The sequence below is a fragment of the Balaenoptera ricei genome, chromosome 18 (genome assembly GCF_028023285.1).
Source record: "Balaenoptera ricei isolate mBalRic1 chromosome 18, mBalRic1.hap2, whole genome shotgun sequence".
NCBI classification, from domain to species: domain Eukaryota; kingdom Metazoa; phylum Chordata; class Mammalia; order Artiodactyla; family Balaenopteridae; genus Balaenoptera; species Balaenoptera ricei.
The window spans coordinates 71,548,384-71,569,707 of record NC_082656.1 but is presented as its reverse complement, the minus strand read 5'-3'; the positions used below and the strand labels follow the sequence as shown (position 1 = coordinate 71,569,707).

Below are 21,324 nucleotides of genomic sequence, written 5' to 3'. Positions count from 1 at the left end.
CTATATTACATGGTGCTAGGGAGCTTCCCTTCAAACATTTACCTTTTTTTCTGTCAAATTAAGAAAATTCTATATTATAGTACTTAGTTTACATATTAATACAGTCCCAGGATATACAATGAAAGTAAAAGTATAGTATCTGAATGCTTTCACTCAGAATAAAAAGACTAAGAGAATAACAGTACTTATTTTCAATTGTTCTTTATGAGAAAATGTGCTGAATGCTGCTAACCATCCCCAAATTGATGGGAGTGATAAAAGATTTACAACAGGCACCAACCGGAATTCAAGCTAAACCAGACATTGGTATTTAGTTCAATAGAAGAGAGATTCCCCACTAGGCTTGACAATAGAGACTTAAGCAACTGGAGGGAAGAGGGAGAATTAAACTAGCTTACTAATTACAATGCTGTTCTGCTTTGTAACACATGGAAATTTCTATTATGGGTTGGGATTAAGAACTTATTTTGGTGAAAAATTACCTCTAGAGTTAGCAGAAAGCATTAAAATGTTTTTATAGGCTCATCACATCCCTCTGATAGCAGTGCAAACTGATGCAGATAAAAATGCACATCACTTCTAAGGACAAATACAACTTCTAAATATTCTACAAATAAACCTGTTAAAGTCTGAAAAGATAATATACATGTACTCCAATGTAAAGCACTATTTTTATGAGCAGGACAATGGAAACCTCAACATCCATTCATAGGTGGTTGGTTGAGCATCCATTGCTGCTTTTAAAAAAAACCCTCTTATGTGGCAATGTGAAATTTACTGAGTGAAAATTCCAAGTCTGCACAACAGGATGCGTACTATAAGCCCATTCATGTAAAAAAATCAACGTATACATATACGCCTATAAGGATATTCGCAAGGAAGATTCACCAGACACTTAAAAGTGGTTACCTTTGGGGAATGGCATAAAAAAACAATTTGCAGGGAACTCCCCGGCAGTCCAGTGGTTAGGACTCAGCACTTTCACTGCCATGGCCGGGGTTCAATCCCTGGCTGGGGAACTAAGATCCCGCAAGCCGCGCTGCGCAGCCAAAAAAAAAAAACCCAAACTATTTGCAGTTTGAATTTTTACCCTGAATGTGTATAAGAAATGAATTGAAAGTCATTAGGATAAAGTTAACAGTTGTTTAAAGTGTTTTTCATTCAGAACTGAACTTCCAGTGTATTTACTTCATGGATCAGAAAACCACCAAGCATAAGCAGCAGACCCTCCATCTATTTAAAGTAAGAATGATGTTGTGATTTTAAAAACAACTATAAAAACTCGTGAATCTAGAAGAGGATTTGTCCCCCAATTTCATTACCTATGTACCAAATAAATTTTTGCTCCGTAAGAATATCTGGCTGAACATCCTTCACTGACTCTTATAAAAAATCTTCAATCACGTGGTTGCAAAGAACTCCATATATAATCAACTTTGAGGATAGGGTCTGATAATGCACTTCACAGGAACTGGAAAATTTCTGCCCTTCCCTTGGTGTCTCAAATCGCATCTCAGGGCTTAGTATAACAACAGTCTTCTACAGAACCAAGTGTGCCTTACAGCTACCTGGTAAATGAACTTGCAGAGACATTTGAAATACTGTCTCTTGAAACTTTATCCACAGCCCCACATTTTGGAGGTCAGGAGCCAGAGGTGGTTAAAAAAAAAGAGAGACTCAGGCTAGATTTAGTGAAATTAAAGGCTTAAATATATGGCATTGGCCCAGTTAGACAACGGAAGTCCCAGAACATCCCATTTATGAGACCACAAATCTCTAAAGATCAAAGAAAATGTATCCGAAGGATGGGCAAAGTAACGGTGCAAGCTGCTTGGAAAGAAATCCTAAAGGCAACTTCACAAAACTGGGGGCGGGGGGAGGGAAATCCGGCTTCTGATGTTAGGAAACAGAACGAGAAAGAGGACTAAATGTAAACAGGTGGAAAGAAGGCGAGAAGGCAAGGCACATTTCAATAGGAAGGGATGGGGAAGCGATGGACAGACGGTGTGTGAAGAGTGAGGGGCAGGAGAGAAGCAGGGGTGACGGGTCAGGGAGCAGCCAGGGTTTGGGGGACCAAAGCGCTGGGCAGGGTGGGACCGCAGCTGGAAGGCCGGGGGAGGCGCCCAGAGGGGGAGAGGGGGAAAGCGGGAAAGGGGCGAGGGGAGCCCCGGGGCCCGCCCCACACCCCACCCCGCCGCCCGGCTTCCCCATCTGGGCGGGGGCAGCGTGTCAGCAGCGGCCGCACGTGTGTGCGAGCGGCGACGGGGAGGTAACTGGCGCCGCGGCTGCAAGGGCCGGAAGAGCCCGGGGGGGGGGGGGAACCGCCGGGAGCCGAGGGCCGACTCACACGTGGGCTGAGCGGCCGCCGCCCGCCTGGCCCGGCCTGCGCCGCCGCGGCTGAGCTGCCAAGGCCCAGCGGGCGGCGTCGCGGGAAGGGTCGGCGCGCCGGCCGGGGCGCGGAGTCGGGGGCGGGGGGGGCGAGCTCGGTTACCTCTGCCTGTTTCCGGACCACATTGTCGGGGCTGAGCAGGTTTCCCAGGAGCAGGTAGAACTGTTGCTGCTCCGCCGCGGCGGCCGCCATTGCGCTAGGCGTGAGAGAGAGAAGGAGGGAGGGGAGACAGGAGCCGTGAGGCGCGCTGGCGGGCCGGCGGGAGGGGCGGGGGCGGGCCCAGCGCGGGGACCGGCACCAGCAGCGACGCGGGGCTAGGGGGCCGGGCGGGAAAGGGCGGGGCAAAGGGGAAAGGGGAGGACAGGGCGGGGCCTCGCGACCCCTCACCCCGCCGGGGACGCCGGCGCCGGCGCCCCATTGGCCCTGGGTGCGAGGGGCGGGGCCGACACCGACTGCTCGGGGGCCGAGCCGATTGGCCACGCACCCTGCAGTGCCGTCACTGGCGGGGCGCGGCGCACCGCCAGGCTTGGCGCGGGCGGTGGCGGGGCGGGGACGTGGTGGCTCCTGTGGCCGCGGCTTGCGTCGCGGGAAAAGCGGGAGGAGCCGGCTGGCGGGCCTGGCGGCGGCGAGGGGCGTGAAGCCCGGCGGGGGAGGAGGGGCCAGCTCCAGAGCGCGGGAGATTTCGGCGCCGCGGGCTGGCAGGTCTCCTCCCCCGCTGCCCGGCAGCCCCTCCCTGCGACCCGAGGAGCGCCCCCAGCCCCAGTCCCCCGGCCCCTGGAGCCCTAGACACCCCACCGCAGAGGGAGAGAGAGTGGATTTCAAAATCCACTTCCTACTTTAATTCCACCCCCAGCTCCAGAGATCCCTCCATCAGTCAGACCCTCCGACCTCCCCAAGGGCTATGCCTCAGGCCACCCCTTCCTCCCACCAGGCTCACCAGTGACTCACGCCCTGGCCTTGCCCGGAAGAGGGGTTACTCAGGCCCAGGCCCCCCCGCCAGGCCTACCCACTCCCAGCCCGCTGTCGTCCTCAGTGGCCACGTAGCACACTTGCCTCCCCCTCTTCCCACCCCAGGATCCTAGACTATTCCTTTGAATTCCTTGTTTTGGGGTCCCATTCTTTCAATGATTGAGGAAAGTTAAGACCCGCCCCCTTCCCTAAAGAAACACAGGCTTGTAGGGTTGATTTCTCAATGTGTTTGGTTCACACCCGTCCTTAGGGGCTCAGAGACCTGGTTTCAACTGAAGTAGACTAATGCATAGATAATACCCCAATCTGCCTTTTCTGGAGCTGCCAAAGGCTGAGAGAGCAGTAGTGTTCAAATCAAAGGGCACTTCTGTTGAGCCCCTACTATGTCCAATGCGTTGGGTTAAGGTTGACGGTGGAGAAAATAACACAATTCATTTCTGCCTCAAAAAGACAGTTTCTAGTGAGAAGCTTCCGCACTGAGTGCGATAGAGACTACTACACTTCTGGCCACTCACAGTATTTAACTTAGGGAATTTAATTTCCTGTTGACTATTCTGTTGAGGTTCTGGTCTTTGAAGTTCCACTTAAAACGTTTGCTTTTGAATGAATGATAAACCTTGCCTGTACGTTAGAATCCAGGCCACTGTGTCCAGAACCTCTGGGCTGAGGCTTGGGATCCACATGAAACTGTGATTGCCAGCCAAGATATTGTAAAGGGTTCTAACTGATTCGTGGAGAAAAGTCCCTTAGAAAGTTTTATCTGTGACAGTGATAGGGTTCTCTATAAGAGGTCTGCCGACCCAGCTTTGTAGATTTGATGTTTCTTAGATGTGACAATTTGTCATTCTTATAATACATTTCTTCAAAGACAGACCATTATGTACATTAACTTGGGGTAGATTTTGTTTTTTTGTTTTGTTTTTTTGTTTTTGCAGTGGGCATGTCTGGAGTTTGAGGAAGCTTAATTACCTCACCCAAGGTTATTAAGATTTGGGGGATTACATACTAAAACAACCATTTTTAGTGACTAGTTACCAGTGAAGTAAGATGAGTTGCCTACAGCCTTGCTCAGAGGATGGCCTGATCTAACACCTGTTGTAATATGTGTTTTTATAGGCAATGACTGTGTAGATTACATATATTTGTTAAATAATTCTTAAATAATAGAAATTCTGGCATAATTCTACAGATTTGTCTAAATAGGAAGCTTGTTTTTTGATGAGGCAAAAAAGCATAAAATTATTTCAGGCTAGAGGCAAAACAAGTTAGTATTAGTGGTGACATCAACTGCTAGAATATGCAGTGACAGCCCATCCTTATTTTAATATTGTCAGCATCTAATCAAAAGGGAAGGAGGAGATTTTTAAGGGTAATGAATAAAGAGATTCCCTAATGGGAGAAATTCCTATAAACTTGGGGTGGATAACAGACATCCTGACAATTGAGACCCGTTTTGGTGTCCAGAAAACCTACTAGGTGGGAACTGTCCTTTCAGCAGCAGGCCTGCCTGCCATTTTTGGAGAGTTTGTAATGCTCAGACTTCTCGGAATTTATTGCACTTGAAACTGATTTCCCATGGAGAGAGTCCTGTTTGTTTTATGAGTGTTCTCTTCCCAAAAGAAAATAGCTCAGATATTGTATAAAGGCAGCCCACAAGAATAGAAATTTATTTCCAAAGCAGATTAGATGGTATAAGGTAAAGAACCTTGAACTTGGGTTGAATGGATTTGGGTCTTTAGTCTCTTACTAGTTATGTGAACTTGAGTGGGCACTTAATGTCTTTAAAACTCAATTTCTCATCTATAAGATGGAATAATAATGGTTTTTAAGGTATGATATTACTAATCACAAAAGTTCTAACATCACATTATAATTGGAAATGAAATGGAGGGGCAGAAAACTTTTTAATCTTGCTCACTCCCAATTAGCTGCCTTTGCTTTGGGCTGATTCACTGGGAAAACAACCAGCTCTTGATGCCCTTCTCTTTAGCTTATGAGACCTCTATTAAGTTCTGGAGGTATATTTGCTCGGTTACAACCCCCTGTAAAAAAGGATGAGGTTGGAAAAATGGAAAACGGCAAGTTTCTCTCAACTGGGACCTGAAATCTAGGTAGTTTAGGATATTTGAAGTTTGTTACAAGGCACTGCACTGTCTGTCTGATCATGATATAATACTACAGGAGGCAAGACTCCTTAACGAGAGAGCATCAGAATCCTCTCTGGCTACTGCTCTTGGCTTTATGGGCTTCCTTGTTGATGGGCATGTTCTAGAAATGGGAGGAGGCTGGAGAAATTAGGCCTATAAAACTTCTGTGAAAGCTTCTCTCAGCTGTGGTAGAATTTGGTCTTGCCTGTCATTTCTGGTTTATTGGGTGCTGAATGTAAATAAAGTAAGATTCTCCCAAATGAACAATCTGTAATTTTTTTTAAGTTGCCCCAGGACTCCAGAGAACTACAGTTACTTGTCCTGGTAGTTGTGAGCACATGTACTTTCTGTATCACTACTTATTATGAGAGTCAGTTTACATGGTATAAATGAAAGTATTATAATCTGTAACTGTACACAGATTTAAGGTGATGGTGTTATTTACAGATGTTTGTATTAATAGTTAACATGGTACAAAGAAAAAAGGTTGGCTTCGTTTCCTCATCTGTAAAATGGGAATAATACTTCTTCATAGGATTGCTGTAAAAGTTAGGATAGTATTTGTAAATGCACATAGCATGGTGTCTGCATAGTAGTTACTAGGTAATTGTCAGCTATTATTAGTTAGATGGATTTGGGTGTTAAATAACAAATAGACCTTAAATAAGTAATAGCTCTTAAAGCTACATGTGATATAAATGTGTAATCACAGTTGTGTGTGTATAAAATATATATGTATATTTTCTATTAGTCTTTCAATTATGCAGAATAAAATAGTATGTGGATGGATTAAAGAATAGTTAATAGACACTGGGCTGATAAAGAAGATTTCTCTTTCCAGTACTGAGGTTATCAGTTGGCTAGACAAGAGCCGGCAAAAAAGATGAGAACTGTTGAAAAGTTCTTTACTGAGAATAAAAAAGCTGAACAGTTCACATTTCTTCAGCTGTTTTTTATCAAAATGTTCAAGCCCCTCTCTGGAGCAGTGAGTTTCAGTCAGAGCCTGCCAGCCAGGGGCGAGTGAAACCTTATTCCCAAGGGCACTGCACACAATAGGCCCTCAGCAAATTGCTGAACGGAACACAGGCAGGGGAAATTTGGCCTCGGTTTCTTTTGCTCTCTCTCTCATAGTTTTACATATGAAATTCACCGCATGTCTGCAGGTGGTTGGATTCATTTCAGGGAGGCAGTAGAATTTGGAGGCCAGGCACACAGGCTCCAGAGCCAGCCAGCATGAGAGTTCAAATAATGGCTTCACAACTTACATGCTGCTTGATCTTGCCCAAGTTAATTAACTTTTCTTAGCCCCAGTTTCATCTTCTATGAAACAGAGATAACAGGAGTACCTTTCACCATGTTTTAAAATACCTGGCATAGTGCCTGGCATAGGGCAAATGCTTAATAAATATTAGCTGTCATTACTAATGCAGATTGGAACCTCCAAAATTTGTAAATTTAATGCTGATTGCACATCTACCTGTTTATTACGTTTTTATACTCGTCTTATATAAGCAATACATAATAATTGCGGTTAAGAAAAAGTTTTTAGGTTTGACTTGATCATCATAGAGGATTTCAAGGCCATTTTCAGCTTTAAATACTACAGTTGCACTGTCCAATGTGGTAGCCACTAGCCATTATGGCTATTGATCATTTGAAATGTGGCTAGTTTGCATTAAGGTGTGCTTTAAGTGTAAATTTCAAAGGTAGTAGGAAATTAAGAATAATAATTTTATATTGGTCACATGTAGAAATGATATTATATTAGGTTAAATAAAATATATTATTATATTTATTAATAAGCTATAATTATTAACTATATTAATAAATTTGGCTATTTTTTCTTTTTAATATATGGCTACTAGAAACTTTAAAATTTACATATGTGATTTGCATTTGTAGTTCACATTATATTTTTATTGGACTGTGCTTTCCTAGAGAATAAAATAACCAACTAGCTAAACATAGGTGTTCTGAATACCTTGTTCATTTAGATTTAGGAAGTGACTTGTCACCAAGTGAAAATCAGTTACCTTATAGTGCTTTCCGTTGCTTCCAGTTTTCCGAGTTGAGTCTCAGGGATTTGGAGACATGGTACAGTACTTTCTGAGCAGTGTTCCTTGCTTAGGAATTTCCTTTCCCTGCTGGATGGATATTAAATAGATTTGTGAACCCTTAGAAGGTAAGTAAGACTCCAAATTTGATCCTGTGGAATAAATCCTTATGGGTTAAATCAAGGACTGGTTAAGAGACGGGGGAAGGAAGAATATCTTTTATTATTTTGATGTTGATTATTTTCATTTAAGGTGGTAAATGGATTTAAAAACCATCATTTGCTGTATTTTAATACCTGAGATAAAAATATACTTAGCAGAACAGATTAGTTTTTAAGTTTAATGTTTTTCCTTAGAACACAAATAGGTTGAAAATAAGAGAATGGAAAAAGATATACACGCAAACAGTATCCAAAAGAGAGCTGAAATGACTATATTAATGTCAGACAAAATAAATTTTAAGATAAAATTGTTGTCAGAGACAAAGGAGGACATTTTATTATGATAAAAGGGTCAATCAATCAGGAAGACTTAACAATTATAAACACATGTACCTATCAGCAGAGCTCCAAAATACGTGAAGTAAAACTTGACAGAACTGAAGGGAGAAATTCAACAAAATAGTTGGAGACTTCAATTTCCACTTTCAATAATGGATAGGACCACTAGGCAGAAGACTGACAGGAAATAGAAGACCTAACATATCTATCTGTAAGACACTCCATCCAATGACAGCAGAATACACATTCTTCTCAAGTGCATAGGGAACATTCTCCAGGATAGATCTTATGTTAGACCATAAAACAAGCCTCAGTATGTTTAAAAGGATTGGAATCATATGAAGTATGTTCTCCGTCCACAGTAAAATGAAATTAGAATTCAAGAACAAAAGGAAATTCACAAATAAGTGGAAATTAATCATCACCCTCCTAAATAACAAATGGCTTGAAGAAGTCACAAGAGAAATTAGGAAATACTGAGATGAATGAAAATGAAAACATGAGATACCAAAACTTATGGGATGCAGTGAAAGCAGTTCCCATAGGGAAATTCAGAGTTGTAAGCATCTTCATTAAAAAGGACAGATCTCAAATCAATAATCTAATCTAGTTTCTTAGAAACTAGAAAAAGGGCAAACAAAACCTAAAGCAAGCAGAAGAAATAATAAAGACAAGAAAAGGAAATAAATGAAGTAGGAAATAGAAAAACAATACAGAAAAAAAAAGTTGTTTCTTTGAACACATTAAAAAAAATTGACAAACTTTGGGCTAGAGTGACCAAGAAAAAAGAAGACTCAAATTACTAAAATCAGAAATAAAAGAGGACATCACTACCAAACTTTCAGAAATAAAAAGAATTATAAAGGAATGCTATGAACAATTGTATGCTAACAAATTAGATAACCTAGATGAAATGGGAAAATTCCTAGATAATCACAATTTCGAAAGTGAATTCAAGAAGAAATAGAAATCTGAATAGACCTGTAACAAAGATCTGAATAGAATTAATAATTAAAAAACTTCTCACAAAATTCCAGGACTAGATGTCCTCACTGTAAATGAATGTTCTACCAAACATTCAAAGAAGAGTTAGCACCAATCTTTCTTAAACTCTTCCAAAAATTAGGAGCAGAGTGAACACTTATTTTATGAGGCCAGTGTTAACCTGATACTAAAACCAAAGAAAAATAGCTCGAGAAAACTATGTACCAGGCTTCCCTGGTGGCGCAGTGGTTAAGAATCCACCTGCCAATGCAGGGGGCACAGGTTCGAGCCCTGGTCTGGGAGGATCCCACATGCCGCGGAGCAACTAAGCCCGTGCGCCACAACTACTGAGCCTGTGCTCCAGAGCCCGCGATCCACAACTACTGAAGCCCGTGCGCCGAGAGCACATGCTCCGCAACAAGAGAAGCCACTGCAATGAGAAGCCCATGCACCGCAACGAAGAGTAGCCCCCGCTTGCCGCAACTAGAGAAAGCCCACACACAGCAATGAAGACCCAATGCAGCCAAAAACAAATAAAATAAATAAATTAAAAAAAAGAAAACTACATACCAGTATAAATATTGATGCAAAAATTCTCAACAAAATCATAGAAAATTGAATCCAGCAACATATAAAAAGTATAAAAAGGATTATATATCATGACGAAGTGGAATTTATCCCAGGAATGCCAGGTTAGTATATAAGAAAATCAATCAATGTAATATACTAATAGAATAAAGTACAAAGATCACATGATCATCTCAGTTGATGCAGAAAAAGCCTTTGACAGAATCCAACACCCTTTCGTGATTAAAAAACAACAACAAAACACTCAACAAAATAAGAATAGAAGAAAACTTCCTCAACCTGATAAAAGCCATCTATGAAAAACCCACAGCTAATATCATACTTACTGGGAAAAAAATGAATGCTTTCTCCCTGAGATCAAGAATAAGACAAGAATGTCCATTCTCACCATTTCTTTTCAACATTGTACTGGAGATTCACAGATGACCTGATCTTGTATAGAAAAAAATCCTGATGAATTCACAAAAATGCTATTAGAACAAATAAATGAATTCAGCAAGGTTGCAGGACACAAGATCAATATACAAAAATCCATTATATTTCTATACGCTAGCAATGACCAATCAAAAAAAAAATGAAATTAAGGAAATCCCATTTATAATAGCATCAAAAAATAATATAATACTCATGAACAAATTTAACAAAAGAAGTATAACACTTTCATGAAAATCATAAAATATAGCTAAAAGAAATTTATGAAGACCTAGATAGATGGAAAGACATCCCATATGCATGGATTGGAAGACTTAATATTAAGATGGCAATACTCCCCAAATTCATCTATAGATTTAAGGCAACACCTATCAAAATTTCAACTTCTTTTTTTTTTTTTTCCAGAAATGGACAAGCTGATCCTAAAATTCGTATGAGTTGCAAGAGACTACAAAGAACCAAAACAATCTTGAACAAAACAAAAATTGGAGGACTCACACCTTGATTTTTAAGCTTACCATAAAGCTACAATAATCGAAACGCTGTGCTACTGGCATAAGGATAGACCCATAGATTAATGAGAATAAATAGAGAATCTAGAAATAAACCTATTTGTGGTCAGTTGATTTTTGACAAGGGTGCTGTGATGGTTAATTTTGTTTCAACCTGACTAGGCTATGGTGCCCAGTTGTTTGGTCAAACACTAGTCTAGATGTTGCTGTGAAGGTATTGTGGATGTGAGTAACATTTACAATTAGTTGATCTAAGTAAAGCAGATTACCCTCCATAAGGTGAGTGAGTCTCATTCAACCAATGGAAGGTCTTGATAGCAAAGACTGAGGTTTACAGAGAAAGAAGCAATTCTGCTTCAAGACTGCAACATAGAAAAACCTGCTGGCTTGCTTTGCAAATTTCAGACTCCAGACTACAAAATCAACTTTTATCTGAATTTCCACTTGTTGGCCTGCCCGACGATTTCAGACATGCCAGGCCTAACAATCATGGTAGCTAATTCTTTAAAATAAATCTCTCTGTAATATATCCTAATGGTTCTTTGGAGAATGCTGATGTATACAGGTATCAAGACCATTCAGCGTGAAAGAACAGTCTTTTTAACAAAGGTTGCTGGTACAACTGGATATCCACATGCAAAAGAATGAAGCTGGACTGCTACCTTGCACCGAATACAAACCTCAAAATGAAGCACAGACCTCAATGTGGGAGCTAAAACTATAACATTCTCAGAAGAAAACTAAAATCACAAAAAGACAAAGGAAAAAAAATAGATAAATAAGACTTCAATGTTTATGCTTCCAAGGAAACCATCTGGAAAGTGAAAAGACAATCCATAGAATGGGAGAAATATTTGCAAATCAAATATCTGATAAGGGACTTGTATCAGAATGTATAAAGAACTTCTACAACTCTATAGCAAAAAAACAACGCAATTGGGCTTCCCTGGTGGCGCAGTGGTTAAGAATCCGCCTGCCAATGCAGGGGACACAGGTTCGCTCCCTGGTCCGGGAAGATCCCACATGCCGTGGAGCAACTAAGCCCGTGCGCCACAACTACTGAGCCTGCGCTCTAGGGCCCGCGTGCCTAGAGCCCGTGCTCCACAACAAAGAGAGGCCACTGCAATGAGAAGCCTGTGCACTGCAGCAAAGAGTGGTCCCCGCTCTCTGCAACTAGAGAAAGCCTGTGCGCAGCAACGAAGACCCAACGCAGCCAAAAATAAAAAAAAAAACAAACAAACAAACAAAAAAACAAAAAAAAACAACGCAATTAAAAAATGGTCAAAATATTTGAATAGACACTTACCCAAAGAAGATATATGAATACAGATAGCTAATAAGTACATTAAAAGATGCTCAACATCATTAGTTATTAGGGAAATGTAAATCAAAACCACAATGAGATACCACTTCATACCCACTCAGATGGCTATAATAAAAAAGACAATAGCAAGTGTTGGTGGAGAGATTGGTGGAGAAATTGGAACCCTCATACACTGCTGATGGGAATATAAAATGGTGCAGTCAATTTGAAAAACAGTTTGGCAGTTCTTTAAAAGTTAAACATAGAACCACCGTATGACTCAGCAATTCTACTCAAGTGTATACTCAGGTGAGATGGAAACATATGTCTACACAAAACTTATATCAGTACATGAATGGTCATAGCAACATTATTCATAATAGCCAAAAAGAATTAACAATCCAAATGTCTGCCAACTGATGAATAGATAAAATGTGGCTTATCTATACAATGGGATATTATTTGGCAATTAAAAGAAATGAAGTACTGACACATGGTACAACATGGATGAACCTTAAAAACATTATAAGTGAAAGAAACCTGACATAAAAAGTCACATTTTTTTGGTTACATTTATCTGAAATGTCCAGAATCAGCAAATTCAGAAAGACAGAATGTGGATTAGTGGTTGCCAGGAGCCTGGTGGAGGGGAGGGGGCAGGAGAGGAGGGGAGGGGGCAGGAGAGGAGGGGAGGGGGCAGGAGAGGAAGGGAAGGAATGTGGAGTGACTAGAAATGGGTATGGAGTTTCTTTGGGGGGATGAAATGTTCTGGAATGTGAGGGATGCACAACTCTTGTAAATATACTAAACACTCAATTGTACACTTTAAAAGAGTGAACTTTATGGTATGTGAATTATAGCTCAATAAAGCTGATATTTTAAAAAGTGCTTTTTCTTAGAGAGCTGAAGGAAATTGATGCAGATCTCAATTACTGATTTTTTTCCTATTTTTTCTATTTTTCCACAATATATTTAGCTCCGTTCAGAATACATGGTTGATAACATTCATAACCCTCAAACCTTCTGGGCATTCCTAAGCCAATACGTGGGGAGAAGAGGAGATCCAGATGAGATTTAGTCTGTATATTTTCCTCTCCACTTACTTGCTATTTATGGCAAGCACCTTACAGTTTGGACCCAATGACATATACATTTTACCTCATGCATTATGATGACATACAAAATGGAATACTAATTGTGACATCAATGCACATCTCAAATTTGCATCCACTGGCAGGATAGATTTTTAACAGTCTTCAGTTAATAAGGAAGAAACAAACAAAAAAACTTCATAATAGTTCATATTCCTCAATTCTACCCGCTCTACATGTAGTACCTCTTCATACCATATTTTACTATATTATTTATTTAACAAGCATTTCCCTTATTCATTTATTTAGCGAATATTTAATGGCACCTTCTCTGCAGTGGGCACTGCAGAGATGCGTAGTGAACAAGTGGAACTTCACGGAGTTTACAGTCCTTTGAAAGAAGCCAGACAATAAAGTAAACTGAGTAGATCACTTCTTATTGTGACACATGACAAGAAGAGGATAATGGGATCATGAATGACCGGGGAGGAGTTGGGTCTCCACCCAGAGGACACAGTCTTTTGAGGGGACGTGATATTTGAGCTGAGACTTGAATGATGAGGAGACACATGAGGAAATGGGGGAAATCCCCCAAGCAGAGGAAACAGCGAGTACAAAAGCCCCGAGGCAAAAAAAAGAGTCTGGTGTGTTCCAGCAAGGAAAGAAGGGTACAGCTAGAGGGGAGTCAGCTGTGAGGAAAGGGGCTTGGAGGTAAGCAGGGGCCAGATGACCCAGGGGCACTGTGATAGTTCAGTGGTGTGACTTATTCTAAGTGGAATGGGAAGCCAATGGGTTAAGTAAGGAATGTGACCTGAAAAACAGTTTCAAAAGATCATTCTGGCTGCTATATAGGAAATAGACTGTAGGAGGGAAGTGAGGAAGCTGTGGGAGCATTAGGAGGTCACTGTAGTACTCGAGGTCAGAGAAGGTGGTGGCTTGGATCAACAGAGATCATGTCTGAAGTGGTCAGATTTAGATAGTATTCTTTTGAAAATACATCAGGACGCAGGGTGCAGAGGCAGATCCAAGTTTTACGGGACCTGAAACGTACACAATCTGAGGGCCCTCTGTAAGAAAAATTAAAATCTGAACAGAAAATGAGGTTCCTTGCAAGGCTTCTATGCAAGTGAAGGGCCCGGCAGCTGAAGCTTCATGAGCTTCATGGAAGGTCCTCCTCTGATGGGGGTGAGACAGAGGAATCAAGGATGCCTAGGTTTGGAGTCTGAGCACCGGTGATGTCATTAAGATGATCTGTTTCGGGTAAGGTCTGGAGAGAAGAAAACAAGAGTTCGGTTTTGTTCATGGTGAATTTGAGATGCCACTAGGCGTTCGAGTGATGATGTCCAGCAAGTAGTTGGATAGAGGGGCCAGGAGATCAGGAAGAGGGCAGGGCTGGAAATATCACATTCATGACATTTAAAGGTGTGGAAGTGGATGAGATTGCCTGGGGAAGAGAGAAGGCAGCCAAGGACTCAGCCCTGAGACATCCCAACACTAGCGGTCAGGCAGAGGAGGTTTCTAATTCATTCATAATACAAATGTAATCATAAGAGAGAACTGGCACATTGAACATGTCACCTCATATTCTAATTCCCTTTGACCTCTGGTTGCAAGGGCCTTTTAACACCTAGGAGTCCACTAATGAATGTAAAGATAATTGGAAGAACAAGTAAGTACAAAGTTAAAGAGAAGGTCAATTGCACAGCATTTTATTTGGGGGAATTATTTTTATTTTTCATATTTCAAGAAAAGTAGTAGTGGTGGTGCTGCTAAGGAAATACTATGTTCTCTAAACCTTCAACCATTCAGCCCTCCTACAGTCTCATCTACTTCTCCACCTCTCACTTAGAAACCACGCTTTAAACAATATGGAATTCAAATAATTCTTTAAAGAAATTAGATCAAATTGATATCTAAGATGTCAAGTGCTGTCCTCTTCCCATCTCAATCTAAGCTCTTATCTAATTTTTGTTTACACTTAAGTTTTTGCTCGGTCATCAGAGGTAATAGCCCGGGCCCTTTTAAGGAACGTAGAAAGGAAGTGGGAAAAGCAGGAATGTGTTTTAATTTCTATCTGCCATGTACAGTAAGAGTGACATTGGAAACATGTCAGAAAAATGCTAGTGTTACAGGGATCCAGCTCTACCACAGGCCAAATATTTCCTCTTAAACCTAACTACAGATAGAAAATCTTGATAGAACTTAGCTTAAGATGGGAATATTGGTACTTGTATCTAAACACCATCATTATAAAGGGATTCCATTATATGTTACTAATCAGGCTTGTTATAATCAGTCTTCTGTGTGTATATGTGTGTGTGTGTGTATAATTTCATATGGTGATAGGCTATAAGACATATTAAACCAAGGTAAGGAGATAGAAAGTGAAAGAGGTACTATTTTTAATAGGGTGGTCAAGGAAGACCTTTCTGGAGAGGTGACATTTTAGCACCCAAGAATGGATTGCTTCATGGAAATTACTTTTCAGAAAGAGAAACGTTATTTAAAAGATTCATATTAAAAATGCTCAACCATTTTTTAGATCAGATTTAAAAATTCATAATAATAGCTAACGAGATTTTGATCTCTTTCTGTGTTTGTGCTAAACTTCTGTATTTTAATCTCATTTGATCCTCATCTTTAACCAATGAGGCTTCAACCATTTTGTCAAGAAAAAGTACATTGGGGTCAGGATCAAACTGGTTCCAGCTACAGCTCCACCACTAACCAGCTGTGATGCTGACCTGGGCCCTCAGTGCTTCCCTAGGTCTCCATTTCCTCACCTGTAAATTGGGATAGTTGGGCTAGATCCCAAGGGCATCTTTCCAGCTCCAACATTTGAGGGTAATTAAGTCAATTATCGCACTGTGTTGAAATAGATGACTACAGAGGCCACTTAGAGTTGCTTGTCCTGAAACAAAACTGCTCTGTGTCTCTGGGATTTGAGGTCTTATATCTGCCTGCTTTCTAGAAGTTTTTTCTTTTCTTCTTCTTTTTTTTCTTCTTCCATTTTTCCTGTTAGTCAGCTGCCACTTCTTGTAGCTGCCAACGTAAAATGACAGCTGTCTCTACTTGTCAGCTGCTCTGATCAGCTGGTTTGCTATGTGCTTTGGAGACTAAATAACCAAGTACATTAAATGGTATATGAAATAGGGAAAGCTGAGCATATTTTCAGTAGAGTCCCATGCATGAGCTTTACAATTGGCCACTTAGGTATTTTTCATTTAGGGGTTCTTAACTGTGTTCCAGAAGCTTAACTCTGCTACGATGCTGACACAATGCCCTGGCACAAAGCTGTCTCTTACTGCTAGTGTTGTGGAGGTTCCAACATATATACACATAAACACAAGTGACAGAGCAATGAAGCAAAACTGTTTAGGTCTAAATTAGACTTTATATAATAAAAGCATTGCCATTGACAAGTCCCCTGTACCTAATACTTTTCTCTGTAATTCTGGCTTTTTTATGCCTAGTTAGGGGGCTAAGTTCTCAGAGAAGCATTTAAGTAAGGTAGTCCATCAAGTAAGTAGTCTTTTGACTACTTAGTGATTTAGTTTTCCCACAATAAAAATGAATTATGTTTTTCCTCATTTCCTTGCCTGTGGTCCCAGAAAATTAAGATAACTTGTCCTCAGCCTCTAAGAGGAAACAGCCAGAATGTATAGAGGCATAAGATGGGAACCCTAAAGATTTTAAACAGAACTTATTTTGAGACGCTTGAGAAATTAAAGAGTCAAACTGCTTTTAAGTACTTATTTTTCTGTAGGAAAGTGGGGTAGAAAATCCTGGTGGATTGGATTTTGATTCTTGGGTGAATAGAAAGTGAAATGATCAAGAAATGAATATCAGAATTGTAGAAGAAAATAGTAGGAGCTTTTTGTTTTAAAGGAAATAAAGAATGCAATTCACAGTGGCCAGAGACAGAACAAAATATATCTGCTAGTTTTAGTCTTAACTTGGGTGCTGCAAGGATCCTGATCAGGGAAAACAGCTGTGCCCATTCATGGGTCCTGGAAAGGTTTTTCTCCAGAACCACCTAAATGAAATAAAAACTCATTTCTGACTCTTTCAGAACGACTACCGAGATCATTAGGACGGTAGCCTACATTTTTTGGAGCAACTCTAATCAGGTGATGTTTCCTTAAGTACACGGAGGCGGTCACCAGCTAATTTAAAACACAATATCAAGGAACAACTTGCAATCATTGAATTCACATTCTTTCATTCTTGGTTTCAGTCTATTCCAGTTCTCAGAATCACTTTTTCTGGCCTTTCCTCTCTCATCGGAACAACTATGGGGACTCTGCATGGTGAGAGAGCGAAAAGGCCCTCCAGGATCTCACACAGAAAGACTTGCCCTCCAGAATCACCCTAATTTGTCCCTCGGTGTGGATTGATAAGTTCTTACATTTTTTTCATCTAAATCTCAGGTCTGGGGATGACTTACCGTAGTCCAAGCTATTCTCAGCACTATAGTTGCTCCAGTTGTGGGATGTCATTAATGCCACAGTTCTAACCTCATGGCTCAGAAACATCACCATGGAGACCTCTGACTACAGTTCTGACCCGCTGCAGGTCAGCAGTGCCATGCTGCCGGCCCACTTCAACTTGCCTGCCATACAAGCTTTCCAGGCGGTTCAGTCATTCAGATGTTATCGGCTGACCTAACTGTTCCCAAAGCCACAGAAGGGACAGGAGCGCTGGCCTTTGAGAACTCAAAACATGTGGTTGGGGGTTACTAGGACCCCAAACGTATCAGCAACTTCAGCTTTGAAACTACTCAGTTTCTTTACCTAGGATTTCAATTCTATTCCACTACTCAATACTAAAAACAGAAACTCATCTCTCAAACGGACAAAGATAAATTTATACAGAAGCAAAAGGAAATTCCCTGTTAAATAAGTTTATGGCATTTCAGTCTGTGTTTAAGTTCTTATAGGATATATTGATTTATCAGATTTGGCCTCGATTGTCTTGGTCCTTGATGACCACTACATTTAATATTTCTTCATTCTGTTTCTTAATTTTCATCGATAATTAATGAAAATCAAACTTTTTGGTTTATGAAATTGTTTCATAAGACACATGCAGACCCCTTTATAAAGGTTGGATATTTTTCTTGGTAAAATATGAGGTCTAAGCACTTTCAAGGTCTCTCTGCAAATCCTGAAAGTTCTTTGGTGCAATTCCCTACTTCTTTGTCCTCACTTCCATCACGTGTTGTTTGTTCTGACGTTATGACTGGTGGGCAGGGGTCATGGCAGTGAGGTACCCTCATGGCATTTTGCTTAAGGATCCTACCAAGAGTCCAAAACCAGAAGTTTTGCAGGTTAAGAGGCAAGGACTGAATGGTTACAAACTGATTGTAAGATGTATGATGAACATATTAAAAAAATGAATCTCAGCCATTCCTTCAGTCCCTGGGAAATTGACCAGTTGCTGGCTGACCTCGGCTGCCCTGGCTGACCTTTGGACATTTCAAACCTACACCAAAGACTGGAATATGGGGAATATCTATTGATTTCTTCATCAGCAGGTACAACAGGTGGAAAAATAGTTGAGTAAGGAGCATCATGGTGGATTAGGTAGGCTAGAAAATCAGGTATAGGAGAACTGGGGTGGATGTTTTGCCTTACGGCCTTATTTGCCTTATATTCCACGTTAGTCACAGATGAGCTGTGAGAATCTTGGATAATCAGAAAACTCCATGATCTCTTCTTTTTCTTTTTAAAATGTAAACCTTCTAGTGATTACTTAGATATGGTGTCCTTCTTCAGTTAACAATAGGTTTGGATCCTTCAAGCTGTTCATTTAGCCTTCACCATTTTACTACTATTTGAGATGGACATGGGGAGGTTAGTGGTGGATAATGCAAATGTCTTTTGTTTTTGAAAAAAGAAAAACTCCTGTCATTATTTCTTAACTATTCAGTGAGCTCATACTGTGTTCAAGTGATCAACTGTGGTGCCTTCACCTGCCCCAGGTCATACCTTTTTACCCTAAAATCTCAAACCTCAAACCACTACATCTACCCACTCACAAACTGGTACATACTTATTTCCTTCCTACCATCATTAGCCTTATTTTGGGGAATGTAGAGCCTGCAGACCTTAAAAAATAATTTAAAAAATTTTAAATGTTCATCTTTAAATTAAGCAACTTAATAACTCAGAGGAAGGGAGTGGTCTGGAAGCAAAGTGCTGGCTTCCCCTCTCAAGGCTGCACCCTTCATGAACATGTCTGTACTGAGACCTTGCTGAATTGCTTTTCTTGGGATGTATGTTTTCATACTACATCATACATTTGGTGAAACAACTCAGCTATGCTCTTAGCTGGTTGAAGATGGATCACCCCATAATGTAATTCAGACAAAAGCTGGGTTTATTTTTTCAAAGGCCATGGGAAATTAAGCACATTTGCCCACTGGCTCATTTCTGGGCCAGGTTTTGCACCAATATGGAAGCCTGTTTTGCAGGACCTACCACTCCAACAGAGGACTTTCCAGAAATGCATCTTGATAGCACTTTTAACTCGAAAGTTCATCTCTGCAGGAAGTGGGGACCTTTTGCTACATTTTATCCTTCACCTTCCATTCTATAAAAATCAAACTTAAGATAGGAAAATTCTTCCAAATTGTAGATTCATGGAACTAGAAAGAATTGGTACAATTCAAATTCATACAACTAGGACTCATATAATTCAGTTAATAGAGGACCAGATCTGAAGCAACCAAGAGATTAAGAATCTAATCTACACTTAACCTTTCAAAAAGAAATTTTTTCATGAGCAAAGGATCTGAATAGACCTTTCTCCAAAGATGACATACAAATCACCAATAAACACACAAAAAGATGCTCCACATTGCTAATCATCAGGGAAGTGAGAATCAAAACCACAGTGAGATACCACTTCACACTCACTAAAATGGCTAGAATCAAGAAGTCATAATAACAATGTTGGTGAGAATGTGGAGAAATTGGGACCCTCTTACACCACTGGTGGGAATGAAAATGGTACAGCTACTTTGGAAACTGTCTTGCAATTCCTCAAAAAGTTAAACATAATTGTTATCATTTGACCCAGTCATTCCACATCTCGGAATATACCCAAGAGAAATAAAAACATATGCCTACACAAGAACTTGCACATGAATGTTCTTAGCAGCATTATTCACAAAAGTCAAAGGTGGAAACAATTCAAATGCCTATCAACTGATGAATAGATAAACAAAATGTGGTATATCCATGCAATGGAGTATTATTTGGCAATAAAAAGGAATGAAGAACTGATACATGCTACGACATGAATGAACTTTGAAAACATGATGCTAAGGAAAGAAGACAGTCACACAAGACCACATACTATATGATTCCACTTACATGAAATGTTCTGAATAGGTCAATCTATAGAGACAAAGTAGATTAGTGGCTGCCTATGGCTAGGAGAAAGGGGGGGACAGGGAGTGATAACTAAAAGGTATGGGGATTTTCTGAGTTGATGACAATGTTCTAAAATGGATTATATATATGGCTGCACAACTGTGAATATACTAAAAAACGTTGACTTTTACACCTTAAATAGGGGAATTGTGTGGTATGTGAACCATATCTCTAGGTTTCCTATCTCAGTTTTTAATCATCCTGGCTGCCAGAAAATTCTTTTTCATATTTATCCTCATTCTTTTTGCTCAGTCTAATCAAAACTCATTCCCTCTTGTTTTTTTTTGTTTTTGTGTTTTGTTTTGGTAGAGACAGAGAGAAGTAAAAAACATCCTTATTAAACTTCCTGAATCATAATTCTTCTAATACTCAGAGGTCAGTATTAAATTAGCTGTTCTGAGGAAACAATGTTGGTGCCTTTCACCTTTTCTCATAAGATCCATTTTTACACCACTGTTTACCTTGGAGCTTCTCTTGGAGCTTCTTAACCACTCTGGGCCTCAGATTCCTAATTTATAAAATGAGAGTGTTGGACTACATCTTAGAGAGACGCTCCAGCTCTGAAGTTCTGTGAAAATGTCAATATCCTTTGAGAAAGCTGGACACATAAAAGACAGATATTTTCCTGAGCCACTGTAGGTATAACTATAATCAACTATGAAAAGAATATGGAAATGGATTGAAGTAGCCATGTTTTAAAATCAGTGAACACAGCATGAAGTGGACACAGCAAAAGACTAAGTCAGGAAACTTGATTTCTGCTTTTATGACTCGTGGTGAGAATTTGGAGAAGTCACATGACCGCTTGCGTACATTTTCTTTTATGTAAAATGGGCTTCATGTAACCTGCATAGCTCCCTCTAAGAAATGTTTCCATATAATGAGTAAATGAGCAAATATTGTAATGCAAAGATTT

At 40.3% G+C, this 21,324-nt stretch overlaps 1 protein-coding gene across 1 annotated transcript in view; it reads right to left on the bottom strand.

The window, feature by feature from the left end:
* Positions 1–2,697, bottom strand: part of IPO5 (importin 5) — a 40,338-nt gene extending 37,641 nt beyond the window's left edge. The window contains exon 1 of the mRNA XM_059902783.1: positions 2,492–2,697. Within this exon, the coding sequence (XP_059758766.1) occupies positions 2,492–2,581 (90 nt within the window). The 5' untranslated portion in view covers positions 2,582–2,697. The remainder of the gene's footprint in view (positions 1–2,491) is intronic.
* Positions 2,698–21,324: the final 18,627 nt, after the last annotated feature.